Source organism: Carassius auratus, unplaced genomic scaffold (assembly GCF_003368295.1).
Source record: "Carassius auratus strain Wakin unplaced genomic scaffold, ASM336829v1 scaf_tig00007684, whole genome shotgun sequence".
Lineage (NCBI taxonomy): Eukaryota > Metazoa > Chordata > Actinopteri > Cypriniformes > Cyprinidae > Carassius > Carassius auratus.
Genome location: NW_020523868.1, coordinates 44,421 through 57,473, shown reverse-complemented (window position 1 = coordinate 57,473; position 13,053 = coordinate 44,421). Strand labels below are relative to the sequence as shown.

Below are 13,053 nucleotides of genomic sequence, written 5' to 3'. Positions count from 1 at the left end.
GTAATCCTATCTGGAGGTAATGAAAGTATGTATTACTTTTTCAAGGTTTTTAAAAGATAGGATTTTACTTTAGCAAGAAGCAGCAGTTGGAAAAAGGAAGATTTATCCACAGTATTAATCTGTCTATCAAATGTAATTTGCTCATCAAATACAACACCCAAATTATTTACATGTTGCTTAACATACGGTGATAACTCACCCAAATTTGGAATTGTAGAAGTCACAGAAACAGAGGGTTTAAAAATAATCAATTCTGTTTTGCTCTCATTGAAATTTAAAAAGTTTAGACAACCATTTCTTTACATCACTCAAACAGAGCAATAGTGCATTCACTCCATCCAGTGCATTCCGTTTTAGAGGCAGATAAACTTGTGTATCGTCCGCATAGCAATGGAACGATAGCCCATACTTTCTAAAGATAGAGCCAAGAGGGAGCATATAGAGAAAAAGAAAAAGGAGCTAAAATTGATCCTTGAGGAACTCCACTGGTTATTGCAGCTTTACTTGAGGTATGATCTCCTAACTTCACTGAAAAGGTCCTATTTGTCAGATAGGATCTAAACCACTGCAGGGCACTGCCAGTAATGCCGGCACAATATTACAGTCGATTGAGAAGTACAGCGTGATCGACAGTATCAAATGCAGTGGTGAGATCTAAAAGGAGTAAAACCGCATAGTTGCCTGAGTCACGTTAACAGTATATAATTTGAAACTTTCAGCAGTGTAGTCTCAGTAGAGTGATGTTTTCTAAACCCAGATTGGAAAACCTCGAAGATCAAGTTTTCAGCCATAAAAGATTGTATTTGATCAAGAACTGATTTCTCAATAATTTTAGAAATGAAAGACAAATTAGAGATGGGCCTAAAATTTGTCAGAATAGTAGGATCCATACCCTGTTTTTTAAGCAGAGGGCGAACAGTTGCATGTTTAAGCGACTCTGGAAAAGTACCTGTTTGTAAACAGTGATTTATCAAAGACAGAAGATTTTGAACAACCACATCTATAACTTGCTTAAAGAAGAGAGGGGGCATTACATCAGTTGGGGAACCAGATGCTTTCAGGTGATCCACTATTTCTATCAGATGGTTATCTGTAACAGGAGTAAAACAATTAAAAACAGCAGTACATCTAGAGAAACAAAGGATCAAGGGGGATGGAACTCGACCAATTTAACTGAGATTACGTCTCTACCCGTGCGTCGCACTACTTTAACTTGGGTCAAGAAAGCCACCATCATCATAATTGTTAACCGCATTCCACAGTTCAGAACCTTAGGGTATAAATACAGCTGAATTAGCTTACCTGTCTCCATTGATGGTTTATCAGCATCCCCCCTGCACCAGAGTTCATTTTACACTTTTAAATACGGGGGGGGCGGGGGGTACTCTAGGTTTGGGCCATTCCTGAGCTCGGAGCCCCTTCCCCGGACAGCACTATTATGCCATGTGTAACATTACTCCTTCCTCCCCTCTGGAGGGCACTGTTTGTCATAGGTTAAACTCAACTACTGTTTGATAAAACTTTATTTGTTATGCTTTCAAGCACGCAGAGCTCAGCAGCCATTTTTTCCCGTTCTGTGCAGCAGAGAAAGTGAAAGTGAAGTGACATTCAGCCAAGTATGGTGACCCATACTCAGAATTTGTGCTCTGCATTTAACCCATCCGAAATGCACACACACAGAGCAGTGAACACACACACACACTGTGAGCACACACCCGGAGCAGTGGGCAGCCATTTATGCTGCGGCGCCCGGGGAGCAGTTGGGGGTTCGATGCCTTGCTCAAGGGCACCTAAGTCGTGGTATTGAAGGTGGAGAGAGAGCTGTTCATGCACTCCCCCCACCCACAATTCCGCCCGGCCCGAGACTAGAACTCACAACCCTTCGATTGGGAGTCCAACCCTCTAACCATTAGGCCACGACTTCCCCTCACGAGAGATCGTGAGCTCCTTTAAACCGTTTCTTTTCGTTGTATAATGCCCTGGAGAACCTTTGCTTGTAAGTTTATAATTTTTATTTGCTATTTTATATACTTTGTGGTTGGATCATGTTCATATTTATATATATATTGAAAGCATGTTAACAGTTTCACATGCATTGTGTGTACATTCAAAGGATCGCCATGTGATAACATAACAACAACTATCGGAATTTAGCGATGTTAATGTAAAAATTTAAGAACGGGTTGGTTTATGTAAAGTAAGCATTTTGTATTTATTTTGCAGTTTCACAAAAAGAATGTAACAGAGATTGAGAGAAACAACTTGATTGCACTCAACAAAGTCAAGTAAAGAAGAAATTTACTTAATCATCTGAGTTGTCATTGAAGCCTCTTCATCTCTTTACAATGTTTAGCTATCTGTATATGCATGCTCAATGCACACGCATGCAGAGGACAGAATAGTGAAAAAGCATCATCGCAACAGGCAGAACACAGCACTTACAAGAAAAACAGCTATTCAGTTATTTCACCCATCACAACTGGCTCAAGATGGATGTTAAAGAGAAAGCTGAGGAGCAACAGCAGGCCACATCTAATGTCTCCCTCAATCAGCTGGAAACCAGGTCATTGATATCTGCGTCCAAAGAGAGGCAGAAGTACTGCTAGAAAAGGCTAAACTGTAATCTGAACTGTTATCTCTACAGCATAAAAAGGAAATTGCAGCGGCAGCAAAAGAAGCCGAGATTCTGGAAGCAGCTGCATTAGAGATTGAGTCAGGAGAAATTAATATGGCGATGGATGTCACAGCATTTCCACAGGAAACTGTCGAAAAACGCACAAAGGACTATGTGGACAGTCTTTCTGGATCAAGTTTTCATTGTCTCCCTCTCGTTAAAGCAGAGCCTGATTCCCATGATGACAAACAGTTCATGATACCACCTGCACTGCCCACTACGACTGCCACAAGCCATGTCACACAAGATGCTGACAGACTGAACCGCGTGTCTACTCCTAAACCATACCAAGTAAGTCAGCCCAGAATGCCCAGCACACAGCTATCATTTCCTCAGCACACTCCTGTTAACCTGCCATACACATCATTCTCTCATAACCAAGCATATCGACAAGTTCCAGTTTCAGAGAAATCAAACAAGCCTCAGACTTCCTATCTAAGCAGTACAACGCAACAGCCATCCTCTTCAGACCATGCAGGTATGAGTGAAATAGCCAGATACCTAGTACATCGTGAGCTTGTGAACTCTGGGCTTAGTAAGTTTGATGATCGCCCGGAAAATTACTTAGCCTGGAAGTTGTCATTTATTAATGCTCTAGAAGGACTATCGCTCACCCCTAGTGAGGAGCTCGATCTTCTGATAAGATTGCTAGGACCCCAGTCCTCAGAGCAAGTTAAAAGAGTGAGAGCTGTTCATGTCGCTGATCCGGCATCCGGCTGTAGAATGGCATGGTCCCGTCTAGAAGTAAGCTTTGGGAGTGTGGAAATAATTGAGAAAACGCTCTTTGATTAACTGGACTGTTTCCCTAAAATCAGCTACAAAGAACCCCAAAAGTTAAGAGAACTTGCAGATCTGCTCAAAGAAGTGGAGTCAGCAAAGCTTGGAGGCTACTTACCCGGGCTCTCTTTCTTGGACACAGCACGGGGCGTGGCACCTATTGTCAACAAACTTCTTCCTAACCTCCAAGAGAAGTGGATGTCCCAAGGGTCTCAATACAAGCTTCAGTTCCAGGTACCATTTCCTCCATTCACATTTTTCACAGAATTTGTATGCAGGGAAGCCAACATGCGTAATGACCCAAGTTTCACATTCCACTCATCTTCGACTGCCACTATGAAGCCAGAAATCTCAGTGAGAAAAGGTGGATCACTGAAAAGCTTCATCTCTACTCACAAAACTGAGATTGCTCAAACAAACAGCTCTACTGATTCGCCGAACAGTAAGCCAGATATCAAAAGACAATGTCCCATTCACAAAAAACCCAATCCCTTCAAAAGGTGCAGAGCCTTCAGAGCTAAGAGCATTGAGGAATGGAAAATGTTTTTGAGGGAACATAACATCTGTTTCAGATGTTGCTCATCAAATGATCATGTGGCCAAAGACTGTGATGTTGACATACAGTGCACAGAGTGTGGCAGTAACAAACATGTCACAGCTCTTCATCCTGGACCACCTCCTTGGATGCTAAAAGCACCCAATACAGAGCATGGCGGGGAGAAAGAAAGCGTAAATCCTTCCATTAACTCTAAATGCACAGAGGTCTGTGGGGATGCTTATAGCTCGCAATCCTGTTCAAAAATCTGTCTCATCAGAGTACACCCCAAAGGAGAGCCAGACAAATCACTGAACATCTATGCTATTCTTGATGATCAAAGTAATCGTTCACTTGCAGGTCTGAGTTCTTTGACCTCTTTAATCTCAAGAGCACAGAATTTCCCTACACTCTGCGCACATGTGCCGGAGTCACAGAAATGTCTGGGAGACGAGCTATGGACTTTATTGCACACCCTCTAGATGGCAGTCTTTCAGTTCCACTCCCTACGCTCATTGAGTGCAACTACATGCCCGAAGACAGGTCAGAAATACCCACGCCTGAAGCAGCAAAACAACACCCACATCTCAAATCTATTGCTCATCTCATCCCTCCTCTAGATCCAAATGCTCAAATACTTCTCCTTCTCGGACGTGATATCCTCCAAGTGCATAAGGTAAGAGAGCAACGTAATGGGCCACAAAATGCTCCATATGCTCAAAGACTGGACCTAGGCTGGGTTGTGGTTGGCGAAGTGTGTCTAGGCGCTGCTCACAAGCCCTCAACTGTGAGTATTTACCATACAAACATTCTACCAGATGGACGTCCATCCTGCTTTAACCCATGTCCCAATAAACTCTACCTCAAGGAGCAATTAACTGCCCAGTCAAGTGTTAAAGTCTCTCTCCTTCCCCAGTTTGCTCCCAGCCCATTAGCCACCTCAGTCTTCGAAAGAACAAAAGATGATGAAAGGATTGCCCCTTCAATTGAATATAGGCAGTTCATTCAGTTGATGGACAGTGAAATGTTCATGGATAACACTAATAGCTGGGTAGCGCCCCTTCCATTTCGTTCTCCTAGACAACGCCTTCCAAACAAAGAGAGCAGGCTCTGAGTCGTTTCACCTCTCTCTGTCGCACACTACGCAAAAAAACAGAGATGAGAGAGCACTTTCTAGAGTTTAAGAAAAGGATCTTTGATAATGATCATGCTGAGCTAGCACCTTCTGTGAACCCAGGGGAGGAGTGCTGGTACTTACCCTCTTTCGGTGTGTATCATCCACGCAAGCCTGGTCAAATTCGTGTAGTGTTTGACTCTAGTGCACAGTTCCATGGTGTATCTTTGAACGATGTGCTGCTAACAGGCCCAGATCTCAACAACAGTTTACTGGGATTACTGCTGCGATTCAGGCATGAGCCAATAGCCATCACTGCAGACATAGAACAAATGTTCCACAGTTTCGTCGTCAGAGAAGATCATAGAAACTTCCTCCGTTTTCTGTGGTTCAAGAACAATGATATGTCTGAAAGCATGGAAGAATATCGCATGAAAGTTCATGTCTTCGGCAATAGCCCTTCCCCAGCTGTTGCCATTTATGGTCTTAGACGTGCTGCCTTGTACGGTGAAGCAGAGTTTGGTACAGATGCGAGACATTTCATTGAAAGAGACTTTTACGTTGATGACGGACTTAAGTCACTTTCTTCCATCAGCGAAGCAATCAGTTTCCTTAAGGCCACCAAAGATATGCTCGCTATCTCTAACCTTAGACTCCACAAAATAGCATCCAACAGCCCCACTGTAATGCATGCATTCTCTCCAGCAGACTATGCTAAAGACCTAAAACATCTGAATCTAGACACTGATTCACCCCCTTTGCATCGCAGTCTTGGCTTGAGTTGGGATCTCCAGAATGATACATTCACATTCCACGTCAACCTCAGTGACAAGCCATTCACACGCAGAGGAGTCCTGGCTACAGTAAATAGCTTGTTTGACCCTCTTGGCATGGTTGCGCCAATCACCATTCAAGGAAAACTGCTACTCCGTGAACTTTTAAACATGAAGTCAGACTGGGATGCTCCCCTTGCAGCTGAAAGTGAAGCAGAATGGAACCTCTGGAAAGACTCCTTGCAGGACTTGGAGCAGCTTAAGATTCCCAGAACTTACACTCAATTGTCCATTTCTCACTCTGTAAAAAAAGAGATTCATGTGTTCTCAGATGCATCTGTTCAGACCATATCTGCAGTCGCATACTTAAAAGTAACGGATCTTGATGGAATGTCTCATGTTGGATTCGTTATGGGAAAGGCTAAGCTTGCCCCACAAACAGTACTTACAGTTCCCAGACTTGAACTGTGTGCGGCAGTCCTTGCAGTCAAAATGGCTGAAAAAATTGATCAAACCTGACACCCTACTATTCTACACCGACAGCAAAGTCGTTCTGGGGTACATCTGCAATGAGACCCGACGATTTTATGTTTATGTCAGTAACAGAGTGCAAAGAAAATTTACTCACCCAGAGCAGTGGCGGTACATTCCAACCTCACAAAACCCTGCTGATGTTGCTACTAGACCAGTACTTGCGTGTCGCCTAACTGAAACAAATTGGCTCACTGGTCCACCATTTCTGCAACATTCAGCATCCATCCCCGTGAAAGAGGCTCCCTATAGTCTCATTGATCCAGATACAGACATGGAGGTGCGAACGCATGCCACAACCTGTTTAAACCCTAATCCTGGTCTCGGTTCTCACCGCTTCGAAAGATTTTCTTCTTGGAAGTCTTTAAAAAGAGCCATAGCTTCAATTGTTCACATTGCATTGTCATTCAAAAACAATGAAAAGACATGCCACGGCTGGCACCGTTGTGAGAGTTCATTCACACCCGATATACTAACTCAAGCTGAAAATGTCATCATCAGATGCGTACAAAGAGAGGCTTACAAAGTAGAAATTGCGTGTCTGGAGAATGAAAAGGCCATTCCCAAACAAAGTTCCTTCAAGAGGCTGAACCCAGTCCTGGAAGACGGACTTCTAAGAATTGGAGGCAGACTAGAACAGTCCATCCTCCTCAGCAGCGAGAAACACCCTCTCATCATTCCCGGCCATAAATACATAGCAACCCTAATAAATCATTATCATGAGAAAGTAAATCATCAAGGTCGAATATTCACAGATGGAGCAATCCGTACTGGAGGATTCTGGATAGTCGGAGCAAAGAGACGCATCAATGGCATTCTTAACAAGTGCATCACTTGCCGCAAACAAAGAGGTAAAACAGCTGAACAGAAAATGGCAGACCTCCCACCTGACCGCATCAGCATGGAGCCACCCTTTACTAACGTCGGCTTAGACGTGTTCGGCCCTTGGAACGTGTCAGCACGCCGTACCCGTGGAGGTCATGCTTTTATTAAAAGATGGGCAGTGATTTTCACATGTTTATCTGTGCGTGCCATCCATATTGAACTGATAGAGTCAATGGACACGTCAAGCTTCATTAATGCACTTCGCCGGTTCTTCGCCATTCGAGGCCCGGCAAAGATCATACGATCTGACTGTGGTACTAATTTCACGGGAGCATGCAAAGAGCTGAACATTCTTGCGGTCTCTACCAAAGATACAAGCATGACAAAATACCTTAGTGAAGAAGGTTGCAAGTGGATCTTTAACCCGCCTCATTCATCCCACATGGGAGGAGCATGGGAGAGGATGATCGGACTTGCAAGACGGATTTTAGACTCCATGCTTCCTCAAATCAGCTCCTCACATCTGACTCACAAAATGTTGTCAACTCTAATGGCTGAAGTGTGTGCTATTGTCAATGCAAGACCTCTCGTATCCATTTCTACCGATCCTGAATCGCCACTTCTCCTCACTCCAGCAATGATCCTCTCCCAAAAGGTGTGCACTCAATCCACACCCCTTGGACCATTTGAAGGCGCTGATCTGTATCGGAAACAGTGGAAAAGAGTGCAGTATCTTGCCAGCTTATTTTGGGAAAGGTGGAGACGAGAATATATTGCATCCCTTCAGCCCCGTAAGAAATGGCAAGACAACAAGCCTAATATCAAGGAAGGAGACCTGGTTCTTCTGAAAGATAATCAGGTTAAAAGGAATGAATGGCCAATGGCTTTGGTCACCAAAGCTATCGTTGACTCGGATGGCAAAGTCAGGAAACTGGAACTGAAAGTCACTAAGAATGGAACTGCTAAAACTTTTTTACGACCTATTACAGAGGTTATTTTGCTTATGTCTTAAATTATCATGTGAATACAGACATTAAGAGTGGTTTTATACTTAATACCAGACGGGGAGTATTATGCCATGTGTAACATTACTCCTTCCTCCCCTCTGGAGGGCGTTGTTTGTCAGAGGTTAAGCTCAACTACTGTTTGATAAAACTTTATTTGTTATGCTTTCAAGCACGCAGAGCTCAGCAGCCATTTTTTCCCGTTCTGTGCAGCAGAGAGATCGTGAGCTCCTTTAAACTGTTTCTTTTCATTGTATAATGCCCTGCAGAAGCTTTGCTTGTAAGTTTATAATTTTTATTTGCTATTTTATATACTTTGTGGTTGGATCATGTTCATATTTATATATATTGAAAGCATGTTAACAGTTTCACATGCATTGTGTGTACATTCAAAGGATCGCCATGTGATAACATAACAACTATCGGAATATAGCGATGTTAATGTAAAAATTTAAGAATGGGTTTGTTTGTTTATGTAAAGTAAGCATTTTGTATTTATTTTGCAGTTTCACGAAAAGAATGTAACCGAGATTGAGAGAAACAACTTGATTGCACTCAACAAAGTCAAGTAAAGAAGAAATCTACTTAATCATCTGAGTCGTCATTGAAGCCTCTTCATCTCTTTACAATGTTTAGCTATCTGTATATGCATGCTCAATGCACACGCATGCAGAGGACAGAATAAGCACGCCAAATATGCATTATAATATTTCAGCTAATTATATGTAAGTGTGAACTCATGAAGTAAATCTAAATATACTGTGGAGGGTGAAAAATTTACAAAATATTTCTTTGATCTAGAAAAAAATAAATGAAACTGGAATGATTAAAGAAATAAGAGGAAAAAGTGGTGTAGTGTTGGAAACAAATGAGGAAATATTAAAAGAAATAAAAGCATACTATGAGAACTTGTTTAATACTGAGGGGTTGAGGGAAGAAGAGAAACTGGAGTTACTAAAGCAAATGAAAACAACAGAAGTAGACAAAAAAGAGTGTGAAGAAGAGATAAGAGAAAAGAGGAGATAAAAAGATCAATAAAGTGAATTAAACAAAAAGAAAAGTCCAGGTATAGATGGTTTGGGGAGTGAATTTTATATAGTTTTTAAAGATTATTTAACCATTATTTTAAAAGTATATGAAGAGATTTTTAAGAAAGAGGAAATGAATCAGAGAATGGGGATGGGATTCATAAAGTTGATATATATAAAAGAAAAGGAGACAAAGTAGACAAAATTTTCAGATCTGTATTCAGCATTGTAATTGGTCTATAATTTTTTAACAAAAGTATTAGCCAACAGATTGAAAGAGGTAATGCCAACCATAATTGAAACAAATCAAGTGTATGGAGTTAAAGGGAAGATATAGCGGACACAACTCTAAGAATAATAGATAGAATAAGATATGAAAAAAAAGAATGTTATTAGTTTGGATTTCGAAAAGGCTTTTGAAAGAGTGGAGCATGAATATTTATTTGGAATTTTAAGAAGGTATGGGTTTGGGGAATTTTTTTTTAAGTGGATTACAATTTTATATAGGAGAGCAATAACAAGAATACAATGTAACATTTTTTTAACTGAATGTTTTAAAATTACTAGGTCAATAAGACAAGGATGTCCATTATCAGAACTTTTATATTCTTTAATTGCAGAACCATTGGGATTAGCTATACAAATAAATGAAGACATAAGAGGGATAAACATTGAAGGAAGTGGGGGAAATGGAAAAATATTTCAATATGCGGATGATACAACAATAATAGTTAAAGATATAAAGAGTGTTAATAAAGTAATGGAAGTAGTATGACTGTTTTGTAGGGGAGCAGGAGGCAAGATAAAAGAAGAAAAAACAATATGAGATTTGGAGGAGTGACTGTTTTAACGGATTCTTTTCAGTTTAAAGAAACAAAAGAAGGAGTTTAGATGTTCTAATGGGAAAAGATGAAAAGTATGTTAAAGATAAAATGTGGGAAGAAATAGGAGGAATTGAAAGAAGGTTACATTTTTGGAAATTGAGGACATTAATTTTAATTTCATTAATTTTAAATGTGTTAATGGTGTCAAAGTTGTGGTATGTTTTATATGTGACTGCTATGCCAATGTGGGTGGAAAAAAAGGTTGACAAAATGTTTTTTAGATTTTTTATGGAATAGTAAACCTTCAAGAATTGCATATAGTACATTAATAGGAGAAGCAGGGAAGGGAGGGATGGGATTAATTGATGTGGAACAGAGAAAAAAAATAGTCTAAGAATTAAAATTAAATATCTAGATGAGGGACACAAAACAGCATGGAAAAAGACAATGGAATATTTTTTAAACAAATGTGGGGATTTTAACATGGAAATGGAATTTTATGGATGAAAACGAAGAATTGGATGACAAAGATTACCAGAGTTTTATGGAGAAATTTTTTTGTGCCTGGGGAAATTTTTTAGATAAAGTTGAGTATGATCCACATGGGATAGAAAACATTTTAAATCAACCTCTGTTCTTAAACAAAAACATTTTAAAACAAGACAAAGAAATGTTTTTAAAGAAATTGATGGAAGTGTGGATAAAAAGAGTGAGAGATGTTTTATATGAATTTAAAGAAGGATTTTTACCGACAATTTATTGTGGATGCAATGGAGGAGGCAAAAGAGGATTACAGTGAACAAGAAAAAAAAGTTAAATCATTAAAAGCGCAATACCCAAAGAGTGGATTAAAATAATAGAAAGTATGGAAGGAGAGCCAAAAGAGAAATGTATTGTGAAATTAGGGGAACAACTGTATGATTTTAAGTAATGTACTCTGAAAATGATTTATTGTTCTTTTAGAGATGATGTTTTTAAAGAGCCGATTGCAAATGGTTACTGGGTGCAGAAATTCAAAGATTAAAAAAAAAAAAGTGTATATGGAGAAACATGACGGAGAAATCTGTGGAAACAAAATTTGAATGTTTAGAGTATTTTATAGGGCATAAAGTGGTTTTTACCAAGGTTATTTTAAATAAAATAGGAATGGAAGAAAAGGAAGAGGAAGACGGAATTGTACATATGTTTTTATATTGTAGAGAGCGAGAGGAATTTTTAAGGAAATGTAAATGTTTAATTAAAGATGTGACTGAGGAGTGGGATGAAAATGGAATGGAACAGAGTTGTGATGTTTGGTTGGGGAAAAAAAAGTGTCAAAACAAAAAAGTTTCATTAATCTGTGTGTAATGCTAATGAAAAGTGCAATATGGGACAGAAGAACAGTGGCTAAAAAGGAAAAGAATGTGTTTGATGTTTGGACTCTGTTTAAAAGGCAAACAGAATTATATATTGAAAGACTTTGTGTACTTTAAAGGTGTAAATATGTTACTCTTTTTATGATGTTTTTACCCCAAAAGTTTGTTGTGTTTTAAATTATTTAATGTGGAAGCTGCCAGGAAGTGAAAAAGTTTTAAATTATCTATGTAAAGGAAATATGTGTAAAGTAGATATGTGTAAATAAACTTTTCTGTATTTTCTAATGATTGTGTTTAATCTATTGTATTTTATTGATTGAAATTTATAAAAAAAAAAAAAATAAAAAAAAAAAAAAAAAAAGGCTATGCCCGATCTCGTCTGATCTCGGAATCTTTGCATGTTTGGTTCTGGTTACTACTTGGATGGGAGACTGCCTAGGAATGCCAAGTGCTGTAAGCTTTTGGGTTTTCTTCCCTTCTTATATAATGTACTGGCGATAAGATTGGCTGGTCTTTAAATAGCCCTCTCTTTGCAGCAGACTTCGCTTACGGCCATACCAACCTGGCTATGCCCGATCTCGTCTGATCTCAGAAGCTAAGCAGGTATGGGCTTGGTTAGTACTCGGATGGGAGACCGCCTGGGAGTACCAGGTGTTGTAAGCTTGTGGGTTTTCTTCCCTACTTATATAATGAACTGGAGATTAGAGTGCCTGATCTTTAAATAGCCCTCTCTTTGCAGCAGCCGTCGCTTATGGCCATACCACCCTGAGCACACCCTAGTCGAAGCATGAAGTGGTACAGCTTGCAGGGGAAATCAAACAACAAGTGTGGAGAGTTGAGAACTGGAAATGGAAGCCTTGATGTTAAAAACAACCTTTTTCAAAAATGATTTCGAACGCCGTTGCCTAGCATCCATCTCGCAAATCTCCGCTCTCTACCCAACAAAACGGACGAACTTGGCTGAATGATGCCATACCGGACTGCAGGGCTTTCAGCTGTTTAGAGCGGATCGCGAATCAGAATCAACGGGGAAATCGCGGGGCGGCGGGACATGCTTTTACATCAATGAACACTGGTGTACAGATGTAACTGTGTTAAAGAAGATATGCTGTCCTGATCTAGAAATGCAGTTTGTCAACTGCAAGCCATTCTATTCGCTGCGGGAGTTTCACTCATTCATTCTGGTCAGTGTTTACATCCCTCCTCAAGCGCCATTGAGCTCAGCTTTAGAGAAACTCGCTGATCAGATTACAGAGACAGAACAACAACACCCGGACTCTGTTTTAATCATTCTTGGGGACTTTAACCCTTTCGAGTCGATTAACGCATATATGCGTTTTGAGTCATTTTCACCTGATAACCCTGAAAAGAACTTAAATTACACTCTCAGTTTTAATCGTACAGATAAGAGCAATACATCTATCGAATCTGTAAAGGGTCTAGTTTTTTTTGGATACAGACATAATAACAAAAAACCTTTGTGCACTTATAAAATAAAGATAACAAACAAGGTGCGCTGTCTACAGTCTTTATCTCCGCTGATCGTCATGTACAAACATTTCATTAAAATGAACTGTAACTCCGTGAATACTCAACGAAGAGACATGAGAGAG

General features: G+C 40.0%; 1 protein-coding gene and 1 non-coding gene across 2 annotated transcripts; both read left to right on the top strand.

The window, feature by feature from the left end:
* Positions 1 to 6,522: 6,522 nt before the first annotated feature.
* LOC113071560 (uncharacterized) lies at positions 6,523 to 8,304 on the top strand. The gene has a single exon (XM_026244914.1). The coding sequence runs from the start codon at positions 6,679 to 6,681 to the stop codon at positions 8,239 to 8,241; it is 1,563 nt and encodes a 520-aa protein (XP_026100699.1). The 5' UTR covers positions 6,523 to 6,678; the 3' UTR covers positions 8,242 to 8,304.
* A 3,680-nt stretch (positions 8,305 to 11,984) lies between these two features.
* LOC113071615 (5S ribosomal RNA) lies at positions 11,985 to 12,103 on the top strand. Its single transcript, XR_003280169.1, has one exon. It is a non-coding gene; the product is annotated as a 5S ribosomal RNA (ribosomal RNA).
* The last annotated feature ends 950 nt before the right edge of the window (positions 12,104 to 13,053 follow it).